Below are 22,262 nucleotides of genomic sequence, written 5' to 3'. Positions count from 1 at the left end.
ACCTTAAACACCAAAAGCTCTGCAATCCATTGCAAAGCTTAAAAGCTTTCATATCTCGAATTTCACAAGTACTCGTACCCGTGAGTCAAATCTCTCGCTGGGTGTATACAGAGAGTGAGGAGTGTTTGAATGTCTTTCAATCATGTCGGGCAGATACCGCAGATTCTGTCCACCGCCACCCAACTACAAGACCTTGTTGGAGGCAAAATATGTAGATCGCCTCAAGCGACTGCATAACTTGGTTAAAATAGTGAATCGGCCCCTTCTCATTGTTTTGCATTTGTTCGCCGATGATGTTGTGACTTTGAATCATTGGATAGACATGATCTATGAACTGGCGGCACCCGAGGCGCATGGAGCGGCAATGGATTTCTTCATCGACGATGTGTATGGGGCTTATGTCTTCAATGAGTACGAATTTAATTTTTATCGTAGTGAAGATATGGGCTACTCCATGGACTCACCTCCGCTAATATACGGTGTAACTGCAAAAGGCAAAGTGGTTTTCTTTGGAAATTTGGAGGGCCCACATGTGCCCACCGCTGAGAGTCTGAAAGAGTTCTGTGAGCAGATGGCGATGGGAAACATAGAGCCACTCCGTCCTGTCAAAGTGCTGCATGTTGACTTGGCCAGCATGAATGAGCTCATTTATTCAGAGAGTCTCGACATCGCGCTGTGTTTGTACAGCTCTCTGCAGAATGGCACGGAGGTGAACAAGAATTGTATGCAATGTCTGGAGATACTTTCCGATAAACTGAAACAGGAGCCCATTTGTTTGTATAAACTGGATACCCACGGCGTCATTTTGCCAAAAAAGTTTCAAGTGGAATCGACACCCGCATTGTTCTTTCTGCAGGGATCCAGAAAACATTGTCCAATTCTATGCAAGTACAACCTCAATCTACAGGGTATGCTGAAATTTGTGGCTGGAAATGCAAGCACGGAACTACATCATTATAATTGCCTTGGACACCACAGACTGTATGCGGAACTGCAAATGCACATGGAAGATTACTTTGGCAAGAATTAGCAACAATATAAACTTTTTTTTTTTTTTTTTTTTTGATATTTAATCGCTACAGCGAAATTGGTTGGTCGCAGAGATGAGTCCGCATTGACCAGATACTTCAGTTTTGTGTTGAATATTATACAAAAGTTACTGAAAATTTTGAACTCAAAAAAAGAGTTGTTTGCCGAACGAACACTAGGAAACTTATATTTGTATTTACTTCAATTTCTTCCATATGATTCGGCGTGCCAACTATCGCAAGATTAAATTGAACCGATGTGCCATCGCTATGCACGACCATCGCTGTGCACTTATTTATTTGTTTACAAATACATTTTCATCATTTTAGCGCGTATTTCGACTCGTGTTGCTGGGAAAAATGTTGAAGCTGCAAACGAAAACCGAGACAGACCGATTCGCGGTCTTTTTGGATCACAGAAGACTTATTAACGAGGCATACAGTAACGGAGATTACCAGCTCAAGTCGAGCCTATTTCAGTTTGAAGCCAAAAGAGCACAGCCGCTTGGCGAACAAAAGAAATCAAAGAAGCGGAAGCGGGTGCCGGATGAAATACCAGACGAAACGGACTCACACACCATTGAAAAGTATCTGGCTGTCTTGCCCACGCCCGTGGCCCGAGAGACAGCAATGCCTCTACCACGGTATTGGGAGGCTCCATACACACTGCCCCAGTTGCACGGCGCCAATCAGAGTGGAGAGGTCCAACAATTTCTCAGCGGAGATGAGGCCAACACCAGCTACATCATACCGGACGGTGCGCGCTTCTACAATCACAATGTAGACAATCTGCCGGCACTGTTGCCCCAACTCTTGCCCAGCTACGATCTGATTGTAGTCGACCCGCCGTGGCGGAACAAATACATACGACGGCTGAAGCGAGTCAAGCAAGAGCTCGGTTATTCCATGCTAGACAACGACCAACTAGCTCTTCTCCCGCTCGCCAAGCTGATCAACACACGCTCCCTTGTGGCCATCTGGTGCACGAATTCAATCCAGCACCAGACCGCTTTGGAAACACACATTTTGCCGAGCTGGAACCTACGCCTAGTGCACAAAGTGCGCTGGTACAAACTAAGCACGGACCACCAGCTTGTTGGCCCTCTCCATGCAGACCCGACCCAGAAGCAGCCCTTTGAAATGCTTTATGTGGCCTGTCACACCGATAGTCACGGGAACTATGGAAAGGATGTACGAAAAGCAGAGCTAATCCTCAGCGTTCCCAGCATTGTGCACTCTCATAAGCCGCCCCTTCTGCCTTGGCTGCGCGAACACATAGAATTGGATCTCAATCAGGCGCATCCTAATTGTCTAGAGCTTTTTGCACGCTATCTGCAGCCGCAGTTCACTTCCATTGGATTGGAGGTACTAAAGTTAATGGATGAGCGCCTGTACGAAGCTCGCACGGATAACATTTAGGTGTGCCAAGTGCGACTCCCTGTAAATTATTGACTGAATTATATGCTTACTTCTTTGTGTACTTAAAATTGTTGTAAACTTCGACCCAGCAATGGCTTGAAGTCATTTTTTGTAATGTTAAGCCTTAAAAATAAACAAAGCTTGATTTTAACAAATTTATTTGTGTACGGATTGTTAATGAGAGCAAATGCAGCAAAAATGTTGTGTGTGAGACAAGGGAAAGGCTGCTTCAATGCAAGCCAGCGGCGCCTTGTCCCAATATAAATGTTAAACATTAGGGGGTGGTTGGAGGTTGGAGGTTGGGTGTGTGTGTGTGTTTTGTGTGTTTAAATTAGATATTACAATTTATTAAGCATTATTAATACACATTGTGTTTGTTCAAGGACTATTCCTGGCCTTGGGCCATGGCGGCCGGGTTGGTTGGCTCGTTTCCACCGCGCTTCTTTGAGCCGGAAACAATGTCGTCAATGCGCAGCAACAAAATGGCTGTTTCAACGGCAGTCTTATAGGTCTGCAGCTTGACGGCCAACGGCTCCCAAATGTTCTTCACGTTCATGTCCACAATCTCGCCGGACTCGCCGTCAATGCCCCAGGCGCAGACGCCGTCGCCGGTGTGGGAGGCGTGCTTGGCACGCAGAGCGGTGAGAGCGCGAATGGTGTTGGCGCCACAGTTTTGGGCCAGGGTGCGAGGTATGATCTCCAGGGCATGGGCCACCGCCGTGTAGGGTCCCTTGACCTGCTTGCGAGAGAGGAGCTGGGAGGCAGCCATCTCCACAGCACCACCGCCAGCCACAAGACGCGGCTCCAGTACCAGATTGCGGGCAACATGCAGGGCATCTTGGAGATTGCGTTCAGTTTCATTGAGAATATCCTTGCTGGCACCGCGCAGCAGTATGGTGCACGCCTTCGGGTCCTTGCACTCCGTGACGAAGGTGAAGTACTCATCGCCAATTTTCTTGATCTCAAAGAGACCGGCACCAGTGCCCACATCCTTCTCGGTCAGCTCCTCAGTGCGGTTGACAATGGTGGCGCCACAGGCCCGGGCAATGCGCAAGTTGTCCGTCTTGCGCAGGCGACGGATGGCAGTGATTCCTGCCTTCAGCAGATAATGCTGTGCCAGATCCGAAACACCCTTCTCAGTGAACACCAGATCCGGCTTGACGGCGATGATGTCAGCACAGATGCGCTGGACAAACTCTTCCTCGATCTGCAACATGCGAGTGAAGTCCTGCTCGCCAATGATTTCCACATTGGTCTGACTCTCGCCCTTCTTGTACTCGAGGGAGCAGTCGAGCAGAACGATGCGAGGATTCTCGATGTAGCGACGCATTTTAGGATGCGTCACATCCTTGTTGATCATAACGCCCTTGAGGACACACGACTCTTCGATGGCACCGCCGGGAATCTTCTCCACCTTGGCATAGCTGTCAGGATGAGAGTACTCTAAAAAATCGAACTAGATAAACAAAAGGGAAGCTCATACCGCTTGATGTCCACCTCCAGACGACCGTTTTCGTTCAGCGTAACTGTCTCTACTGCATCCAGTGCAATTTTGACAGCCAGATCCGACCACTTGCCAATGAATTTCGTGCCCACACAAGCCTTGACTACTTGAGCCATCTTAGCTTTGTCCTTGACGTCCAACTGCACACTTAGGTCGGACAGCAGGTGCCCCACGATGTCTTCGAGGGCCTCGCGGTAGGCACGAATAATCACTGTTGGATGGATTTGCTGCTGCAGGAATGGCTCAGCGGCGGCCAGCATCTCACCAGCCAGCACAATGACGGAGGTGGTTCCATCGCCTACCTCTTCGTCCTGTGTGCGGGCAATCTCAATCATGCTCTTGGCCGCCGGATGCTGAACAGTGATCTCACGGAGAATGGCATTTCCGTCATTTGTCATCACAATGCCGCCCATGGGATCCATCAGCATTTTCAGCATGGCCTGTGGGCCCAGGCAAGTGCGAATCACATCAGCAATAGCCTGGAAAACAGCAATAATATAAGCAGATGGCCACCAATGCAGGCGAGGAGCTCTCGTCAAAACCAGACATGTGAGTCACACACGCACGCACACACTTACCTTTCCGGCTTGAATATTCTCCAACTGCACTTTGCGGCCAGACTCCCGTTTTGTGTTTTGACCTAGGGACACAGATTGTAGGGCCAGGAGGCTTTAAATTTATTGAAATTTAATACTTACTCAACACGAGTATTGGTTGCTGTCCACCAAACATTTTTGTATATTCTTTAATTTATCTCTACGTGAAAACAAATGAAATGAACTCGTGCTTGCCGCTGTGCTGAATGAGGTTAGAGACGCCGATGACACACGGTTCTAGAAGATTCGATAAACAATTAGTTGGAGTGACTTGTTTTATTGATCTTTGCATCTGCTATGGTAATTTGATAAGAGTTATAATTAACGCACTTGATATTTTGATTTCAAATCAAAGATGTTGCTCAAACTTATAGTTTTCCGTGGAACAAAACAGGCGCGTTTCTGCCGATAGATTCAAAACTGCTTTGGAATTAGGGCTGCAAAACCATCGATGACAGCGTCGATAGTAGGATGGTGTTAGAATTCTGCGATAGATTTACTGCTTTTTCAGACAATGGATATAGCTATATTGATGTAACGAGAGCTAAAAAACAGCTTCTTAAGTAAAAATATCTAAATATATTAACAGCCCTGAAAACAGGGTGATCAAATTAGCCACAAACTGAAGAACAGCGACATGCCGATATATCTGAATTCCAATCAGAACTCACAACTACATCTACATCTACTCTACATCAAATAACTATGTATGATATTGCAGCCCTAGTATGCATCCCGATCCCATCAGCTGTTGCATTTTGTTTATAATTTCGGCATTTTGTACAATATATAGAAAGTGATAAATAAGAGCCCCCATGCAAGCCATGGACACAAAGAAAATATCATTTGGCTTCAGTAAAGTGGCCAAGAAGCCAAACATTTTGCCCAGCAAAGTCCCAAAAGAGGAAAACAGGGTGGAGCTGATAAAATGCGTGGAAGGAAAGGAAATCAAGCTAGTCGCGTAAGTGTACATATTACTTGGAAAAACATATTTGATTCAATGTTTTCTGGTCTCTCAGCGAAAGAACAGAGACTGCGCCGCTGGTTATACAAATGCAAGGAAGTCAAAAGACCTCCTCGGCGCTTGCAAGTCTAATGAAAAGGAGGCAAGTTCTGCTTGGAGAGGATGAGCCCGATCCCGATGAGTCCACATCCGCACCCCAATCAATTGCCGAGGTCACTGCCGCAATGGCGGCTGAAAACCTGGAGCAACGGGCAGCACGTGAATTGTTAGCTGCTGCCCAAGAGAATGGTAGCGAAAATCTAAACGGGGAGAAGCTCGTCCTGCCTGCAGTAAAGGCAGATGAACTGCCGCTGGAAGGTGCCAAAGAAGCCTCCTTGGATGATTATGATTCCATACCAATCCAACAGTTTGGTCTTGCCATGCTTCGCGGCATGGGCTGGGTAGACCCACCGCCCAAGAAAAAGGGATCAGGCCCTGTCGACGATTCTCCATTTATGCGACCAAAAGGCATGGGCCTCGGAGCTGACAAGGCACTCAAGCCCAAGGCCCTTCTTGTGCAGCCGGAGAAGAATGAGGTGCTGGAGATTAAGAAGCAAGCCTTTGTCCGAATCCTAGGTGGAAAGCAGAAGGATCAATACGGGCAAATAGAGGGATTCGATGACCACGCCGGCCGAGTGATTGTCAGAATGGCAATTGGTGGCAACAAGGAGGCATTCAATGAGTTTCTCTGCCAGCCCGTGTCCCGCAAGGAGTACTCTCAGTACGGAAAGTGCATAAGTAAGTGAACCCACAACCTTGGAAGTGCGAGAAAACAAGGAAATTAAACCCATATCCATTGTGTTCGAATTTCAGATAGTGCCAAATACAATGAGTTCAAGAAGCAGGAGAACGAACATGGCCAAATCATTGTGAAGCAGGAAAAACCATCGGAGGGCAGGAGCAGAGACCGAAGGGAGGAGAGCAAGTCGTATAGGAACGAAGAGCGGGATCGCAAGAGCTATAAGGGGGAGGATCAGAGATCGTTCAAAGATGAAGACCGAAGGAGCTGCAAGGATGAAGATCGCAAATCATTCAAAACGGAGAGTCGCACAGACAGAAATGACAGGTCGGAGAAATATGAAAGCAAACCCAGCAAGGGAGAGGATCGAAGGCCGCACAAGCTGGAGGATCATGGAGAAAGACCGAAATATATTCAGGACCCGCGAAGCAGCAGCACTTCCGCATCCAGGACGAGCACCATGCAACATCAGCGCGAGGAGCGTGAGCGGCGACGTTCGCCGAGCCCAAGGAGTAGTCGACGGCAAAAGAGCAGCTCAGACGAGGCGGACGACACGGGCGAGTCCACGGAAAGCGATTCAGACTCTGCCTACGAACGCAAGAAACACAAAAAGAAGTCCACTAAGAAGTCCAAGAAGCACTCAAAGAAATCAAAGAGCAAGTCGAGTCGGGCCAAAGACTCTAGTGCGGAGAGCGACGATAGCTTGGACGAGCAGCGACGGCACCCAAGCAAGCACAAAAAGAAAACCAAGAAGAGCAAGCATGCCCGATCCCGATCACGGTCCAGATCGCGGGCACGAGGCAAATAATAGGCTGATTTGATCTATTCATTTGAATTCTTTATTTAAATATAGTTAGACGCTTAGGTTTCTGTTGTATCTTACGCGGGATTATCATTAAATTTCAGTTAACTCACAAAAAAATCACGAAAATGTCTTTTGTTGCGCTTTTAATTGCTCACATCGGCTGCCTCTTCTTTTGCCCGATCTGACATTCTTTTGCTATTCCATTAAGAACCTAAACTATAAATTATGATAGGGCGAACGCCACGTTGGGCTCTTCGAGATTTTCAAAAGTGTATGATATAAATAGTTCTTGCGATGCTCCACACTTCCACAGATGTTTGTATTGTAAATGCGTTTGCGATGTGCATGGTGTGATGGCGAGTTGATGATGACTTAGGTTTGTTTAATATTTGGTCATATGTGATGGCTGTGTGTGGTGCATAGGTGACTTGAGGCGAGGAGCAGATGCTTTGCTTGGCTCTTTACTGCAGCTTCCGCTTGCCGCATTGAATTTTCTCGTTGATGAGCATGGAGGCCTTCTGTGTGATGCCCTTGAAGACATCCTTGTCCTGCAGACCAGGCCACATGGCCACAGAAAGAGAAACAAGATACATCAACAGAAGATTGTTGACGATGGCTCCAATCCAAGCCAGGGCCAATAGGACCGAGCTTATCATGATCACGACCTGGGGAGAAATCCCAAATGTTAATGCGTTTTTGATAGCCACTTTTTAAATTATGTTTTTGTGTGTTCTTACCACTGTCGACTTGCGCTCCTTGAACATATACTCATTCCATACGACCAGGTTTGCCTTGATGCTGTGAATCTGTCCGCAAACATCTTCGAATTTGGCCTCGTGCTCTCCATCCCAATTGACGCCACTGAAGAGCAAGCCGGAAATTATGGGGAAGACATAGCCCGAAACGGTAATCAGCAGTGCCAGAAGGGACAGCATTGTTATGACCGACAGATCCATCAACCAGAGCACGAGATAAATGACGCTTATGGTGCCAAACACCACACCGGGGTAGTAGTTTTTCTCCCAGGTGAGGACGCCGTAAACATTCACTATAGCATTTCGAAAAGGCTCCAAATCATGCTTGAGCTTGTTCAGCGCGCGCTTCTGCAATGTCAAGTTTTCATCACAATTGAGGCGGCACCGCAGTTTTTTTTTTTTGCTTTGCACAATGGCGACGGCATTAGCCCAGCCGCACATCAACCTAAGCACTGCGCCATCTGCTTACCTGGTCAACCTGCGAAGTTGTCATCTTTGCTGTTCTTTGTTTCTTTTCAAATAGGATTCAGTTGTGAACGTAGCTTTAATTAAAATTAAAGCGAAAAATCAATTTGTTTAGCGGTCACCAATCAGTGTGACCGTTATCGATAAAATATACAGACCGACTCTCGGAAATATACCGAAATATATACTTTCATTTTCAAAATATACTGTAAATATACCGTAATCCTCAATCATTTACCTCGACTTTGATCTTCTGTTTAATATTACCAGCTAGTTAGGACTCTCAGCTTTAAAAATGTGATTTCACTCAAACCATCATTCAATTCTTCACAATATTGGTAGATTTCGATGACTTATCTTTTTTGGATTGTTTGCAAAATAAGTTTAGAGCTAAAACGGGTTACCAAGAATAATAACATTAAAATGTACGTGAGGGGGAATGGAATAATACGTCATTTGACAATTTGTTGCTGTCTAACCGATAGCTGCTTTGTAACATTAACTAATTTTCGTGGTTAAATATCCCCAAGAGTATATAATAGGCCGTAATAAGTCACCCTGGCCAGTGAATTAACCTTTTTAAAATGATCTCGAATTTTGTTTAATTTCTATTGGAAACTATCGATGCGTTTGCAGCCCTCGTATCGAGCTTTTCTCGACTACTCGTTCAAATACTCGATTAATTTCAAAGTGACTTGAAGAAATTCAGCACAAAATTGTTTTAATTTCAATAATACACAAACATACAAAATGAGCTGTCCTGGATTCGGAGAAGTTAATATACCCTCGTCGCGCGCCTTTTGGGATGATTGCGAGGAGGACGAATTCGAAAACGTCGGCCAGGCCGAGAAGTGAGCGTTTCTGTTCTGATATATTTACATGAACTTACGAATTTTGTTTCCCCAAAACAGGTTGCAGTTGAAGTTCGACGGGGAATCTGGCCCGGACGTAGCCGCCCTGCAGAGCGAGATTCTGGTTGTCATCGAGGGTCCTAGTGTAACACACTTTGGCAGCTCGGTGCTGCTGAATGGCACGACACGTATATGCGGCATTCCCCCTAAGACATCTTCCCTGCACTGGAATCCGGCATCAAAGCAGCTACTGGCGATTCTCGAAGATGATCTCACGAGCAGTGGGGAGGTCACAGAGCTGCTCTTACCCTACGCCAAGTTGGCCAAGAAAGTTGTGACCATCACGCTGAAGCCAAAGGTCGACTTTAAGAGTGAGGAAATTCAAAAATATAGTGACGATATAGCCATTGTGCGTGGTGTGGGGGTGAACGAGAAGGATATAATTGAGCTCGAGGCACCCAACTTTATAGCCGGCGTGGCGGCGGGCAGTAAGTACTATGAGGAAGCGAATCGCTTTAGTAGATTCCTAAACTCTTGTGTTCATTGCAGTTGCCAGCTGGCGAAACCAGGCTGACCTGCCCGTCAGCTCGTTTGCAGTCTACACTGACAAGCTGCCACTGGACTCGACGGCTGCCCAGCCAGTGCTCAAGCTGCTCAAAGGTTTCGTGTCGTGCAGCCCCAGCTACGTTCCGGCGCGCAAGGAGAGCTCCTACCTTTACATGTAATCCAATTGTGGTGTAGATTTTTATTTTTCAAGCGGTTTGGGTAGTAACATTTCACAATAATCAATATACAATGATGGCCATGACTTATTTCAATACATCAAACATGCTCAAGTTCACGTCGCGACTGCGGCTCTCCATGTGTGCCTTGGCGATGGCAATGAACTGAGGACGCTTGAGCATTGAATAGGCCGGCACGATCAGTGATGAGGCAAGCATGTGCAGTTCTTTGTGGCCGCTGCAGAACAAGTCGATGCCCAGTTCCAGGGCAGTGCCAAAATCGCTTTCGTCCACAGCGATAATGGCAGCGTTGGCCACTGGCTGTAGCTTCTCCAGCACAGCCTGCTTGGCAAGGCCATCTCCGAGATCCTTGCGCTCAAAAAGCGCCAACATTTTCTTGAGCTCGGCGTCGCTAACAGAGAGCGGGCGATAGCCCAGCTGCGTCTTGCGATCGAAGGGGACCACGATGCCAGCTCGGTGGAAGGCCTTGGCCACGACGCTTTTGTTCCGCTCTCGCTGCAATCGATCCAGCTGGGCCAGCTCCAGTGAGTTTTCAGCCAAATACTTTTGCACTGCTTTCTTGGTGGCTGTCACTTTGCTGGCAGTGAAAGGCGTGCTCACAAAGTCGTGTTCCAGGTAGTAGAGGAAAGCATCGAATATGTTTCCGGACACAAACTGAAACTCGCAGCCACTCGCCATGTCGTTGCGGGCAATCAACAGGTTCTCCTTGTCCTGCGGCACGTCCCGCCAATAGCCGTAGTGCACGCCAGTGCCTCGCCGCACAAAAACCGTCTGGAACTCGGGTGGATCATAGTAGAAACGCCAATGCCTGAGGTAATCCCCGGGCTCGCCCATCTTGGCCTGATGAAATGTGCCCGACAGAAACTCGAACGGGCCCACCAGCTGCAGCTGAAACGCAGTCTCGAGGTGCTCCACGGCGGAGCGATTGGACTTCGAGGTGTCGTCTACGAGGGTATTGATGAACTTCCAGAATTCGTAGAAGTCCGGCGGCATTTCGACAAGGAATTTGTGCCTGATGAACTCATTGGACTCGCACAGGGTATCATACTCGTGCTGCACGGAAAATCGAATGCGCTTCTCCATGATTTCCATGTAATTTTTTCCAGATATGTTGCTCATGGCCTCCCTGTGCAGCACGGCCGTCTCCGACTCGTAGGTGCCCTTGGCTTCCCCATGACTCTCCATGTTCTGGCTGTCTGCACTGGAATTGCTTGTGTTGGGCTTGGGCTCGCTCCCCTTTTCCTCGGCGCAAGAAGCATTTCTTTTTGGCGCCAGTTTTACTGCTTTGTCCTCATGCCTGACATCTGTTTTGTCAGGATGGTTGTACTTGGCCAGATGGGCCTCATTGCGTTGATAGCACTTTTCCCCGTATTTGCAGTCCTCCTTGGGCATTTTTCTGTTTAAAATAATAATACAATTTAACAATTTGTTGTAAACAAAATAACAATCTTCACTATCAGTGTGACCAATAATACAATAAGACAAAACAAAAATATACCGTCAATATACCGTGTGTTAAATAATTTTCCTCTATTTTGATATTCTGTTTAATTTTTGCAGCTAGTTAGGACTCGCAGCACTAAAACTATAATTTTATCCGATTTATGAATCAATTGTCTGTGGGCTAAGAGCTTTATTTTGCAAATAATATTAATTCCACCAGAGGGAAACTTAAAAAAACATGAGGATGTCACTTTAGATACCTTTTACCGTAAATATACATTGAACGACATTTCGTGGTATTAATATCCCGCAAAGTTTATTTTATACCGGAAATGGGCACCCTGTTTCTCTATGCAACAAGCAATAAGAAAGTCGATTTTGATTCAGGGGATTTGTTTGATTTGGTTTTAATATTGTAGTTCATTCAATGAATACAAACTGCGAAAACATCGAAGAAATGTTGATGGTTGGATTGTTAGTAGAGCTACAGGTATATATGGGCAGGGTATAATAAAACACATTCTGATGATGGAATATGCAGCTAATCCTCGACAGCACACATGACCGAGTAGACGCACTCCTCCTTGTTGATCAGGTGGCATGTTTTGTTCACCAGGGACATCAGCTGATTGACATCGGTGGCCCAATTGTTCAGGATATCGGAGGCGCTCTTCTTCGTGGTGAAATAGATAATACCTGCGGGGCGATCGATTTTCACGCGAATTGTGTCGGTGTTGGCCAGCTTAGAGAGATATTCCTCACAGCGGCTGGCGGGTAGATTCAGCAGCTCACTCATGCGCGCTAAGTGCAGCCGGGAGTAGTACATGGCAATAATGCGAATATTCTGAAATGAATATATAAAATGTAACGAAATGATGCAGCCTCTTCCCTCCTTATACATTTATCAGCTTACATGCTCTATCAGACGATCCTTGAGCTCGGCAATGCACTTCTTTCCATGCTTGGTGGCATCCTTGAACATGTCATTCTCGGCCAATACCAAACCAAAGTCGGCGTTAAATGTATCAAAGTTAATCAGCTCCTTCGACATGAAGAGGCGCAGAATTTCCCTAAAACAAACATTAAACATCTATAATCTGCGACTAATCTAGTTTTCCATTTCCTACTTGTAGGCGGGAACATCCTCCAGTTTCTTGTTTTTGGACAAGTGAGCCATCATGTCGCTTTGTTCGTTGTCGTAGGGGGCCAGGGCACAATAGATTACAGCACAGACCAGTTTTTCCGTCAGCTCTTTTTTCTGTGCTTCAGTCAGTTCGACCTCGACTTCCGGCTCTGCTGCGGCCTCCGATTTCTTGTCCTTTTCATCCTCGTCCTTCTTTTTCTTCTCATCATCAAGTTTCTTCTTATCGTCCGTGGCGGAGTCCACTGGCGTGATGGCTGCTTTTTTACGTGACGGCTCTGCAATAGCCTGGTAGTGACGCGAAGTATTGAGAAAAGATGTATCGCGATTCAGTTGGATCATCAGGTTGTAGAACTTGAGCTTGAGATCATGCTGAGCCGGATCGTCAAAGAACTTAATGCTGATCTTCTTGGCTATGATTTGGGTCGACACGTTGTCCTCCTTCAGCAGACAGAGGCGCATTTGCTCCAAAATTAGCTCAACCTTCTCCCGCTTGTCCATGGAGCCGTACGTCTCCACCTGCAGCTCTTCCATGACAGTCGCTGCCGCTGCGACATCGCCATCGGCCTCCTTGATGTCGGCCAAGGTTTTGGTGAGTCGAGCACGCTCTATTTCCACGTAGATCTTGCCCTCAGTGACCGAGCGCAGAGTATCTATCAGCTTGAGCTTGGTCTCCTTGTTGGGCGTCTTGTCCACATACGTGCAGCACTCCTGAATCATCTTCACGACAGCCTGCTTGAGCTGGGAGCGTCTACGCACCAGAAGGGTCACGTACTCATTTAGGGCATTCCAGTTGGACGCATCGAAGCATATCTGGCAAATTGCGACAAGGACGCGCGAGCAAGACACCATGTCAGCGCCAAGTCGCGTCTGTTTCTCCAGTTGCAGCATCATCTCGATGGCTTCGTGGAAGGCGTCGGGATTCTTTTTGGCCAGCTCCTTTGCCAGTGGAATTTTCTCATTACAGGCAGGCTCATAGTCCACCTCCATCTTAGTGATGCGGCCCCCATCGAACAAGTAAGTGTCCATTATGCACTAAAAACAATTCAATCAAATCAAACATTCAAAGCCATTTCCGAGGCGGTATGACAGCGCTATGACAAGGCATTTTTGTTACTTACCGCTTTTACCGCTGTTATTCCGCAAAGATAAGATCAAGGTAGTTTGCAATGGGCGAAATGCAAGTAATCCAACGAGTTGGTGTACAGTTTAAGTTGTTTATAACACAAGCGCCGCTTTTTGTGATTAGTTTAATAATTTATGAAATATAAAAATATTTTTCACTGCACAAATTCTTACAATTCAGTGTGACCGCGGAGTTATCTATAAAATATACATTCTAGCCCTCAGAAATATACCGGAACATAATTTCTCATTTTCCAAATATACCGCAAGCGTACCGAATCCTAAGCAACAATAGCTTATATACACTTGGGCTAAGTTATTGCAGTTATACAGTATAATTAACTGTATGGTCTGTGGCTATTTTTCATGTAACTATCTATCTGTAAATAGTGCGGGAAAATATGCTGTGCGAAGTTTCCAGTGCTGCGCAGTGTTTGCAGGAGACTATGAATTTAAAAAATATAAATCAAATGAAATGGAAAAACGTCATGCTCTATCCAAATTCATAACACAATATGTCAAAGCTTTATAAAATACGAGAAACTAACTAAATTTCAGCACATAATGAAAAAGCGAGCTCGCAGGCGATTGGTAAGTTTTGCAACATCTATTTCGCGAATTTTCCAACACTGCTTTCGGCTTCGGTCATTTGTTTAGCCGCGTAAATTGTGCCAATAAACAATTAACAAAACAATTGAATTGATAGGCTTGCACAGAAAGTTACTGCGCTTAAATTAACTGCACTAACTACTCTATAGACCCGAAAGCGTTTGCTTTTCCGACGGTACAATTATAATCACATTTTGCTCCTCAATCTAAGACTTGCCAAAAGCAGACCAGAGAAAAGAGCAAAAATGGCTCAAATCCAAGAATACCAGGAGTACTTGCTGGACGCCCTCGAGGTCGTGGACTTCAAGTTGAGTAAGTTTTATAGTCTACGACTCACCTAATCTGGCACTGCAATGCGTCTGGTTCTAGTACGCGACAAGGCGGACATCAACAACGACGCTTTGATTTTCCACCCCGTAATGGCCCATCAGATATTTGGCGAGACTGAGACCATTTTCGGTTATCAAGACTTGCACGTGCGCGTCTTGTATACGGCGGGTCCGTTGCACATTTACTTGGGCGTGGAGTATGGGAGTCGTGTCAACGAAGTGTCTGGTGGTGAAATGAATGCGGACGATGTGGTCGCCACCATTGCGCAGAGTTTGCCAGATGGCTGCTACTTCATCAACCTGGAGGAGTTCCTGAAGACGCTGGACAAGGCGGACAAGTTCCAGCCCTTCGGCGAGAAGATCGGCGAATACACACGGTCCTCCGATGACGGCAGTGAGCGGCTATTCGAGATTTATCAGTGCGACTACAAAGTTCAATCATTTTTGAAATTCTTTGCGCGCCTGCAAACCTTCATCCTGTGGTTCGTGGACGCTGCCTCCTACATAGACACCGATGACGCCCAATGGTGCTACTTTGTTTGGTAAAAATAAGGAAACAATTATACATTATGGTCTGCTGTAAACGATTTGTTTTGCAGCTATGAAAAGTATAAGAACGGCGATGGACAGTATCAGTATGCCACAGCTGGGTACACCACCGTGTACGAGTACTATGCCTATCCGCAGAACAAGCGGCCAAGGATTAGCCAAATGATGATATTGCCACCGTTCCAGAAGCTCGGTCTGGCCACCCATCTAGTCGAGACCATATACAAGTACTACCAGTCGCAGAAGAACGTGGTGGACATCACTGTCGAGGATCCGTCGGAGGACTTTCAGCGGCTGCGCAACTTTGTGGATGCGCGCTTCTGCAAGGAGTTAAAGTCGTTTTCCCGCGCCGAGATCGTCAATGGATTCAGCAAGGAAATGGTGAGGGAGGCTCGCGAGACGCTCAAACTAAATCCGCGCCAGGTGCGTAAGGTATACGAGCTGCTGCGCTTGTACTATACCAATGTGAACGATGACAAGGAGTACAGGAACTATCGTCTGGAGGTGAAGAAGCGCCTGAATGCAGTCTACTACAAGCAGCTGAAGGATCTCAAGAAAATGGAACGCCACAAGATGGACACCGAAATGATGCGAGCCCAATTGCCCAACATGAAGCAGCGCATGGAGCAGCTGCAGGAAGAGTATGCCGTGGTCGAGAAGGACTATAAGAGCACCATTGCCAAGCTGAATGCTTAAGCGGTGGAAATGGATCCAGTGGGTGTCGAGTAATTTATTTTTTCGTTCTAAATAAGTTGATTACAAAATACATTTTGTTTTGCTATAAGCCTTCTGTAGGATTCTGTCGAATAAATATTAAAAATTACATTCATTATGTTGTCCTTTATGTATGCATATTTGTGTATCAGAGATCGGAGATCCGTGTGCGCATAGAGGGTGCGTGCTGGGAGCTGAGCGTGGGCACCCTTGAGCAATTAAGCGTATATAAAATAATTGTAGATACATAGCTAACGCCGCATATTGTTTATACAGAATCAATTATAAGAAATTATTTCAATTGTAGGTCGGGCTACGTTGGAAGTACGCATGGGGGCAGGGTAGGGGAATACAATCTGTTCAGAGAGATGGAGATGGAGAGGAAGAGTGCTGTAGCAGCAACCCGTACAACTAGCAGGACCCGTACTCCTCCATCCACTTCTCGAAGCGCGCCACATCGTCGGCAGAGACGGACTTCTTGGTGCGCTGTCGCGCGTCCTGGAAGTCTTGCAGCGTGATTGGCAGATCCACATCTTCGCGGCGTATCTGCTTAATCTCCTCGGGAGTTCGACCCGTAATGAGTCGACGCATGGCCATCATGGATGCGTCGCGGCACACGTTGCTTATGTCCGAGCCGGAGTACCCTTGCAGCTCCTCCCCGATCATGGCCGTGTTCAGGCTTGGGGAAAGGCAGACATCCTTCAGGCACAGCTTGAGCAGTGCCGAGCGTGTTTCCTCTGTCAAAAGGAGTCACATTAGATTTGCATGGCTCCACCATCCACCAGGCACAACTTACCATTCGGCAGCGGAATATAAATCCGCTTCTCGAAGCGTCTCCTGAAGGCCTCGTCGATGTCCCAGGGGTGATTTGTGGCTGCCAACACCATGATGACCTTCTCCTCCTGCATGCTCGCATTGAGGCCATCCATTTGTATGAGCAGCTCCGCCTTGAAGCGCCTGCTGGCCTCGTGCTCCGAGTCGCTGCCCCGCGAGGCGCACAGTGCATCGATTTCGTCAATGAAAATCGTGCTCGGCGCATGGAATCGCGCCATTTCGAAGAGCAGACGCACCAGCTTCTCGCTCTCCCCGCGGTACTTGGAGGTGAGCGTGGAGGAGGACACGTTGAAGAAGGTGGTGCCGCACTCTGTGGCCACTGCCTTGGCCAGCATGGTCTTGCCAGTGCCCGGCGGACCCACCATCAGTACGCCCCGCCAGGGTCTTCGAATTCCCTTGAAGAACTCCGGCATGATGACGGGAAGCACCACCGCCTCCTGCAATTGAACGCCAAACGGTCGCTCTTCAGTGATTGGCCAAAAGGGGAGGAAACAAAGAAGCAAAGAACCCACCTGCAAAATGGTCTTGGCCTCGTTTAGGCCAGCCACGTGAGTCCACTTAATGCAGGGATGCCGCTGCAGTATGTCCTTCTCCAGAGTGTCCACCAAGCGGCCTTCGTAGCCCAGTGGCGAGAAGTGCTTGGCCTTGGTCTTCGGTGAGCACTTGGGCGTGTTGTGCGTGGTGGAGATTGATTGTGCCTGAGAGTTGTCCTCCAGAGATGTGGTGGCATCCTGATCGTCGGAGTTGGAGTTCTCGTCCAGCGAGTTCTTCTTCATCGGCTTGTGCTTGAGCGTCATCTGTGCATTAATGCTCTGTTTGCGTGCCCGCAGCCGCTCCACGGATCGACTCTTGCGCACGGCCGCAGTCATTGCGGAAACTCTCCCTGGGCGGCCAAACCTCATGGCTCCCACACTGGAGCCGCCTGCGGGCCCACTGCCCGCCAAGCCCACTCCCACATTCCCGGCACTGCCGTGGTGGCTCTGACTGAGGTTCTGGCTCTGGCTGTTGCTGTTCGCATTGCTGTTGATGGAAGGCAATGTGGGCTGAAGCTCGGGGTCGCGGCGTCGCAGCGATGAGACCCAGCGGTTGTCCTGCTGCTGGGAGGGGAAAGGCATCGACGACTGGTTGCACCGCGGCTGGGGTGCGACTTCTGCGGCGGAGACTGGGTTTTATCAATGAGGTAAGGATATTTCCCTCCCCCTCCTTTGGAGCACTCACCTTGCGTGGGCAGCCGCTTGCTGCGCAATGGAGCGGGTTCGCCGATGCCCAGCCCTGCCGGCGCGTTGGCTCCCAAATTATTGATCGGCCTGTGCTGGCGCTCGGCTGCCGGCGCATGTCCGCTCTCCACTGTCGTCTTCTTTACACTCGCATTGGAGTTGCGTGAGGGTCGGCTGGTGGCTGTGATCTTGGTGAAGCCGAATGGCGACAGCGAGTCCAGTATCAAGGTGTCCATCATGCGGGCCATGTGCGACAGACTTGTGGGTGGTGTGGATGAGCTGCAAGAAGGAGTTTGGTAAAAGTTGACTGAAATATCCCTCTGCCAATGCATATATAAAACATATTTCTTCGTACACCCAAAGCTCTGCCCATTTTGAGGGTTTTAAACGCTTCAAGACTAACAGACAGACTGGGCCGAGTGCCAGGCCACAACAGAACCGAACAGAACTCTCAGCCCTCGCTTTGCATTGCTCTTGAGGGAAAAGGGGAACCACCATTTAGTTTTTGGTTTATAATCCACAAGTTTGCTGCTTGATCCTGGGCCTCTTGCCATTCAACTTGGCCGTGTCGCAAAGGTCGTTTGCTTATCAGCAGCGCGGACACTAGTGCTGCCGGCAAAGTCCTTTGCGTGTCCTGTACATGTGTACACACATATGTACATTCATACATATATTCCTCGTGTCTGGCCAGTCAGCCTGTCTAATATTAGCTAGCCCTTTACCCCCCCTCACATTCACAGACAATGCTCAGGAATTTCTAGGAAGCGACGAGTTCGTGTGGGGACCGTGGGGAACCTAAGGGGCCATTGCAGAACACTCAGCCGTTAGCTGTTAGCCGGAGGGTTCAATAAACTTGTTGGCTCTCCACACAGGTTATTGACGTGCCGGCGACAATTGTTAACTTTTTTATTCGCATTTGGGGCTGCCATTTGCATGCGTCATCCGGTGGTAAAAACAAACTTTGTAGCGCAGCTCTGTGGAGCTACCATCTGGGAAGTACACCATAAGTATTTGTTGTATGCCTCGCAAGGGCTAATTGAGTTGGCAGCAGCATTGCTGTGCCTTCTGCCTCCTCCACATCACATCCGTTTCATATTTATTGTGCCCGTTGTACCCGTTCAAATTTGGGTTAATGTTTCCTCTGCGCTCGCCTACGATTTCCGGGCGCAAGTGGGAACGGGCAGCGCTCCACTGATTAGCAGCAACTAAGTGGGTCATCTGGGAACCTGATTGATCTGCGTTTACTTGTGTCCTATTTAGGTAATCCAATCCCATGCCTAAGTACAAATATTGTGCACTTGGCTGGCAAACTGTTACAAGGCCGATTACGGGCATGGAAAATAACCCAACCAAGGGGCTGGCGCTTTCCATTGTGGAAGTGGCCAGGCCAGAGTCTAGTCTTAGTTTAAGATTCGTGTCACCAGAGGTGTTTATGCTAATTCCTAGCACAGAAATTGCCATATGCCAGGGCAAAAACAAGAAGGCTTTGGCCTATGCAAATTACAGCCAGCAATGGCAATTATGACTGGCAAAATATGTTAGGAAGGAAGCCTCAAGGAAAACTGATGGATAGATTCGGGTGGGGCATTACCCTGATGTTCCTGAAAATAGCTGGAAATCCGAATGGAATCCACATGTACTAAATATAAGTTTAAACATAAAGTAAACTACATTTTGATGCTACATTTTCATCTAACTTTAGGGAACTAATCTGTGAAATCTTTTAGTAGAGTGTCAGGCATGTGGTTTGATGGTTTCTTCCTCCTTACCACTGATGCAGATCCCATAGCGAATGGTATGGTGTGTGTCTGTAGGCAGAGACAAATGGCACGGCCACCTCGTACTCCACCTGCAGATTGGGTGGCGAATGTGGACGAAGGGCCAGGGCAGTGCGCTCAAGCGCTGGGTTGGAGCTGGTCAGCGAACGCTGCCGCATAAAAGGATGCTGTTGATGCTGCTGCTGCTGCTGTGGCTGTGGCTGCTGCTGGTGATAATGATTCGACGGAGCACCTCTGGGATTGTTGTTCAACAGCTGAGCAACTCCGCCGGCGGGAGCAGTTGTGGTCTGACCCATGCCGAACCACTGCTGGGTACTCGTGTTGAACATGTCGCAGCTCGAACAGATAGCATAGACCTCACTTTAAATTTAAAAACACACTCGCACGCACGTGAAACAAAACGATTGATACAAATGCTATCCCTGACAGTATTTTCTGAGCCGGGAAAACCCGCACCGAAGGCACCAACAACAAGTATAAGCGTCGCGAGCCGAGGCAGCGTTCACCTGACGACTCAAGGGTTGTACACCAACTGACCACGGAACTGGCACTGGACGACGCGTCCACAACAAAGAGGACCAACGGCGACGACGCTGCTGTGTGTGTGTGTGTGTGTGTGCCTTGTGTGTGAATTCGAATTGAGGTTAAAGGAAGTATTGCCTGCTTGGTCCGCTGCTTGGGGGCGGGTACAATCATACATAAGGTATACATATATGAATGTATGCCCATGGAGAGGGTATAATAACTTAGAGGAAAGCAGGCTGCACAACATAGATTAGATCGAATTGATGGGCTCTAAGTCCGCTTTTTTTTTGGTTTCCTTACAATGATTTTGAGCTGTTTTTCGAATAGTTTTGATAGAATTTTAGTAGAGTTCCCTCTCGCTTCAACATTCATTTTCAAATTGAATTTTATGCCATCAAAATATTGCCAAAACGTTATTTTTTCAGCTTTCTACCACATGGGCATTTTCCTATAAAAGGCGAACCGTAAATAGGTTCAATACTTATACTAAAATGTATTAATTTACACTTTATAATACTCAATAGAGGCCAAATAATGGATTCTCACATTTTGAGGACTAAATTAATTAATGTGCGTGGAAGCCTTGCCTTGGCTTGCACTTTAGTTGCTTTAAAAACAAACTAAAAGAACATTTAATATTCGATGTGATGGGGTCCCATGTTTTTTGTTGTTTGTATTACTCAACGCCTGGGCTGGCGGCCAGTGGTCAATGCACGCTAGGGCCTAGCTGGAGATTCCATCGATTTCTGTGGAAGCGAGGCGCCACACACTTGAAGTGTGTTGTGTTTGTGTGTGTGTTGTGTGAGTGTGTTTTTATCCACTCAAGTGGGAACGATTTCTTAATAATTTGCCGGCAGTGTAATTTAATGGCTGGCTTGCATGCCGGGTTTTCGTCTCAGAGAATTCACATTCAGAGAACCAACAAAAATGTAGCATACATTCGAGCGCTGCTGAAGTGCTCCGTCAACGGTGCTGAGAGTTTGAGCAAAGCGACACCGAAGGTCGCTACGGACACATACTCATAACAATCTGCAGAAGCAGGCGAAATCAGCTGCAGACGAGATAAAAATCGATGCCAGAACATACGCACTCAAGCGTCCGCGGGACGGAGCCCCCACACTCGCAACCCAAGCCCAGTCAAGGCACGTTGGAGTGCACCGGCACGCCCGTCTCAGGGCTCCCACATCCTTGGTGTCGTCCCCCCTGCTCGCTTACCTAGTGGGAGTCATCGCGGGCAGGTAGGACGTGCAGTCCACGGTCCGGATGGTCGTGTTTCCACGCAGCACAATCTTCTCGCGCGTAGTCCGCCTGTAGGTCGTCTCCTCGCCTCGCATCTTGGGTCTGCGCTTCAATATTTCTTAACTTGAACAATTTGGAAATTTCGACACAATTTATAAAAAGAAAATAAACCAAATATGTCCTTGTTTACTTTGATCCAAAATGGTGTGTGGTGTGTTGGAAAATTTTCTATATGCTCTTCTCACAGCCAACAGCCGAATAACGAATAATAAGGAATTTGAGAGCGAGCGAGTGGATGCTGTGGATGGATGCTGCAGAGCAGCTCTGACGGCCCTCTCTTGCACAATTTTCTCATAGCTTTTCCTCTCTTCTTGCTCTTTTCCTCTCTCAGAGTCTCTTCACGGCGTGGCGTGGCAAATTGCGCAATTTTCGACAGCAGCCGCGACGAGGACGATTACGAGGCTGTTGCTGTGGCGGCTGTCCTCCACTCGCATCAATGCACAAATGGTCACTAAAGCGTCGGTCTGTTGTGGCCACAGTCAGCCTTTCGGCCACATTGCAACGGTCATACAAGGGGGTTGCATGGGTGTGTTGGGGTATTCTGTTTTGGCTGGGAAAAAACCCTCTAAAAATAGTATTTTATAGTAGTATAGTAATAGTAGTTGCTGAAGAAACTCCAAAATTGTTGCACACCTATGGAAAAAGCTGAAATATACATAGTAATTATAATTTCTATTACATTTTTTATGGAATTATTTGTATAGAATTCTGTGCGGATAACCTTCCCCTGGTTTGTAGCCATCAAGAAGAAGAGCTCCGAAGACTCGCCGGACTCCATGTAAAATCCCATC

The 22,262-nt window shown here is 47.5% G+C and overlaps 10 protein-coding genes across 13 annotated transcripts; 5 read left to right on the top strand and 5 right to left on the bottom strand.

Moving 5' to 3' along the window:
- Window positions 1–139: 139 nt before the first annotated feature.
- LOC117896989 lies at window positions 140–1,034 on the top strand. Its single transcript, XM_034805546.1, has one exon. The coding sequence runs from the start codon at window positions 143–145 to the stop codon at window positions 1,028–1,030; it is 888 nt and encodes a 295-aa protein (XP_034661437.1). The 5' UTR covers window positions 140–142; the 3' UTR covers window positions 1,031–1,034.
- Window positions 1,035–1,282: 248 nt separating this feature from the next.
- Window positions 1,283–2,537, top strand: LOC117896284 (N(6)-adenine-specific methyltransferase METTL4). The gene has a single exon (XM_034804488.1). It carries the CDS (start codon window positions 1,389–1,391, stop codon window positions 2,445–2,447), a length of 1,059 nt encoding a protein of 352 aa, XP_034660379.1. The 5' UTR covers window positions 1,283–1,388; the 3' UTR covers window positions 2,448–2,537.
- A 235-nt stretch (window positions 2,538–2,772) lies between these two features.
- Window positions 2,773–4,976, bottom strand: LOC117896281 (T-complex protein 1 subunit gamma). The gene is made up of 5 exons (XM_034804484.1): window positions 4,878–4,976; window positions 4,650–4,784; window positions 4,530–4,591; window positions 3,931–4,430; window positions 2,773–3,871 (listed from the first exon to the last, which is right to left on the bottom strand). The coding sequence occupies exons 2-5, from the start codon at window positions 4,681–4,683 to the stop codon at window positions 2,833–2,835; spliced, it is 1,635 nt and encodes a 544-aa protein (XP_034660375.1). The 5' UTR covers window positions 4,684–4,784; window positions 4,878–4,976; the 3' UTR covers window positions 2,773–2,832.
- Window positions 4,977–5,273: 297 nt separating this feature from the next.
- Window positions 5,274–7,134, top strand: LOC117896282 (G-patch domain and KOW motifs-containing protein). The gene is made up of 3 exons (XM_034804485.1): window positions 5,274–5,508; window positions 5,567–6,288; window positions 6,364–7,134. The coding sequence occupies exons 1-3, from the start codon at window positions 5,363–5,365 to the stop codon at window positions 7,095–7,097; spliced, it is 1,602 nt and encodes a 533-aa protein (XP_034660376.1). The 5' UTR covers window positions 5,274–5,362; the 3' UTR covers window positions 7,098–7,134.
- Window positions 7,135–7,224: 90 nt separating this feature from the next.
- Window positions 7,225–8,467, bottom strand: LOC117896283 (ARL-6-interacting protein 1 homolog). Its single transcript, XM_034804487.1, has 3 exons — window positions 8,319–8,467; window positions 7,832–8,197; window positions 7,225–7,759 (listed from the first exon to the last, which is right to left on the bottom strand). The coding sequence occupies exons 1-3, from the start codon at window positions 8,340–8,342 to the stop codon at window positions 7,556–7,558; spliced, it is 594 nt and encodes a 197-aa protein (XP_034660378.1). The 5' UTR covers window positions 8,343–8,467; the 3' UTR covers window positions 7,225–7,555.
- A 537-nt stretch (window positions 8,468–9,004) lies between these two features.
- LOC117897494 lies at window positions 9,005–9,967 on the top strand. The gene is made up of 3 exons (XM_034806384.1): window positions 9,005–9,165; window positions 9,226–9,653; window positions 9,715–9,967. Exons 1-3 carry the CDS (start codon window positions 9,065–9,067, stop codon window positions 9,888–9,890), a joined length of 705 nt encoding a protein of 234 aa, XP_034662275.1. The 5' UTR covers window positions 9,005–9,064; the 3' UTR covers window positions 9,891–9,967.
- Window positions 9,880–11,370, bottom strand: LOC117897492 (histone PARylation factor 1-like). Its single transcript, XM_034806383.1, has one exon. It carries the CDS (start codon window positions 11,298–11,300, stop codon window positions 9,975–9,977), a length of 1,326 nt encoding a protein of 441 aa, XP_034662274.1. The 5' UTR covers window positions 11,301–11,370; the 3' UTR covers window positions 9,880–9,974.
- A 372-nt stretch (window positions 11,371–11,742) lies between these two features.
- On the bottom strand, window positions 11,743–13,788 carry LOC117897136 (26S proteasome non-ATPase regulatory subunit 12). The gene is made up of 4 exons (XM_034805806.1): window positions 13,614–13,788; window positions 12,479–13,527; window positions 12,265–12,421; window positions 11,743–12,195 (listed from the first exon to the last, which is right to left on the bottom strand). Exons 2-4 carry the CDS (start codon window positions 13,519–13,521, stop codon window positions 11,893–11,895), a joined length of 1,503 nt encoding a protein of 500 aa, XP_034661697.1. The 5' UTR covers window positions 13,522–13,527; window positions 13,614–13,788; the 3' UTR covers window positions 11,743–11,892.
- A 453-nt stretch (window positions 13,789–14,241) lies between these two features.
- Window positions 14,242–15,934, top strand: LOC117897137 (histone acetyltransferase type B catalytic subunit). Its single transcript, XM_034805808.1, has 3 exons — window positions 14,242–14,538; window positions 14,596–15,097; window positions 15,155–15,934. Exons 1-3 carry the CDS (start codon window positions 14,472–14,474, stop codon window positions 15,798–15,800), a joined length of 1,215 nt encoding a protein of 404 aa, XP_034661699.1. The 5' UTR covers window positions 14,242–14,471; the 3' UTR covers window positions 15,801–15,934.
- A 150-nt stretch (window positions 15,935–16,084) lies between these two features.
- Window positions 16,085–21,576, bottom strand: LOC117897133 (katanin p60 ATPase-containing subunit A1). Of its 4 annotated transcripts, none has more exons than XM_034805803.1 (5): window positions 21,388–21,576; window positions 17,871–18,148; window positions 17,165–17,814; window positions 16,615–17,089; window positions 16,085–16,555 (listed from the first exon to the last, which is right to left on the bottom strand). In XM_034805803.1, exons 1-5 carry the CDS (start codon window positions 21,504–21,506, stop codon window positions 16,230–16,232), a joined length of 1,848 nt encoding a protein of 615 aa, XP_034661694.1. In that variant the 5' UTR covers window positions 21,507–21,576; the 3' UTR covers window positions 16,085–16,229. The 4 variants fall into 4 exon arrangements, with proteins under 4 accessions (XP_034661694.1, XP_034661695.1, XP_034661692.1 ...); XM_034805804.1 differs by having other exon boundaries at window positions 17,165–17,802; window positions 21,388–21,575; XM_034805801.1 differs by lacking the exon at window positions 21,388–21,576 and adding an exon at window positions 19,639–19,993.
- Window positions 21,577–22,262: the final 686 nt, after the last annotated feature.

Source organism: Drosophila subobscura, chromosome O (genome assembly GCF_008121235.1).
Source record: "Drosophila subobscura isolate 14011-0131.10 chromosome O, UCBerk_Dsub_1.0, whole genome shotgun sequence".
NCBI classification, from domain to species: domain Eukaryota; kingdom Metazoa; phylum Arthropoda; class Insecta; order Diptera; family Drosophilidae; genus Drosophila; species Drosophila subobscura.
Note: the sequence above shows the minus strand (reverse complement) of the source record. Positions and strands in the feature narration are given on the sequence as shown.

Bases quoted from the DNA above. Each gene is read 5' to 3' on its own strand.
- LOC117897136 (XM_034805806.1), bottom strand. From the start codon at position 13,521: ATGGACACTTACTTGTTCGATGGGGGCCGCATCACTAAGATGGAGGTG. The intron at 12,422-12,478 runs GTAGGAAATGGA...TGTTTGTTTTAG, and splicing joins GAGGATGTTCCCGCCTACAA to GGAAATTCTGCGCCTCTTCA. The intron at 12,196-12,264 runs GTAAGCTGATAA...TATTCATTTCAG, and splicing joins AGGATCGTCTGATAGAGCAT to AATATTCGCATTATTGCCAT.
- LOC117897494 (XM_034806384.1), top strand. From the start codon at position 9,065: ATGAGCTGTCCTGGATTCGGAGAAGTTAATATACCCTCGTCGCGCGCC. The intron at 9,166-9,225 runs GTGAGCGTTTCT...TCCCCAAAACAG, and splicing joins AACGTCGGCCAGGCCGAGAA to GTTGCAGTTGAAGTTCGACG. The intron at 9,654-9,714 runs GTAAGTACTATG...TGTTCATTGCAG, and splicing joins AGCCGGCGTGGCGGCGGGCA to TTGCCAGCTGGCGAAACCAG.
- LOC117896282 (XM_034804485.1), top strand. From the start codon at position 5,363: ATGCAAGCCATGGACACAAAGAAAATATCATTTGGCTTCAGTAAAGTG. The intron at 5,509-5,566 runs GTAAGTGTACAT...CTGGTCTCTCAG, and splicing joins AAGGAAATCAAGCTAGTCGC to CGAAAGAACAGAGACTGCGC. The intron at 6,289-6,363 runs GTAAGTGAACCC...TTCGAATTTCAG, and splicing joins TCAGTACGGAAAGTGCATAA to ATAGTGCCAAATACAATGAG.
- LOC117896281 (XM_034804484.1), bottom strand. From the start codon at position 4,683: ATGTTTGGTGGACAGCAACCAATACTCGTGTTGA. The intron at 4,592-4,649 runs GTAAGTATTAAA...CTGTGTCCCTAG, and splicing joins GCAACCAATACTCGTGTTGA to GTCAAAACACAAAACGGGAG. The intron at 3,872-3,930 runs GTATGAGCTTCC...TCATCCTGACAG, and splicing joins CTGGAGGTGGACATCAAGCG to CTATGCCAAGGTGGAGAAGA.
- LOC117897133 (XM_034805801.1), bottom strand. From the start codon at position 19,976: ATGTTCAACACGAGTACCCAGCAGTGGTTCGGCATGGGTCAGACCACA. The intron at 18,149-19,638 runs GTAAGGAGGAAG...TCCTTCTTGCAG, and splicing joins CTATGGGATCTGCATCAGTG to CTCATCCACACCACCCACAA. The intron at 16,556-16,614 runs GTAAGTTGTGCC...TCCTTTTGACAG, and splicing joins TTATATTCCGCTGCCGAATG to AGGAAACACGCTCGGCACTG.
- LOC117897492 (XM_034806383.1), bottom strand. From the start codon at position 11,300: ATGCCCAAGGAGGACTGCAAATACGGGGAAAAGTGCTATCAACGCAAT.
- LOC117896284 (XM_034804488.1), top strand. From the start codon at position 1,389: ATGTTGAAGCTGCAAACGAAAACCGAGACAGACCGATTCGCGGTCTTT.
- LOC117896283 (XM_034804487.1), bottom strand. From the start codon at position 8,342: ATGACAACTTCGCAGGTTGACCAG. The intron at 8,198-8,318 runs GTAAGCAGATGG...TTGACATTGCAG, and splicing joins CAACTTCGCAGGTTGACCAG to AAGCGCGCGCTGAACAAGCT. The intron at 7,760-7,831 runs GTAAGAACACAC...ATTTCTCCCCAG, and splicing joins AGGAGCGCAAGTCGACAGTG to GTCGTGATCATGATAAGCTC.
- LOC117897137 (XM_034805808.1), top strand. From the start codon at position 14,472: ATGGCTCAAATCCAAGAATACCAGGAGTACTTGCTGGACGCCCTCGAG. The intron at 14,539-14,595 runs GTAAGTTTTATA...GTCTGGTTCTAG, and splicing joins GGTCGTGGACTTCAAGTTGA to TACGCGACAAGGCGGACATC. The intron at 15,098-15,154 runs GTAAAAATAAGG...TTTGTTTTGCAG, and splicing joins CAATGGTGCTACTTTGTTTG to CTATGAAAAGTATAAGAACG.
- LOC117896989 (XM_034805546.1), top strand. From the start codon at position 143: ATGTCGGGCAGATACCGCAGATTCTGTCCACCGCCACCCAACTACAAG.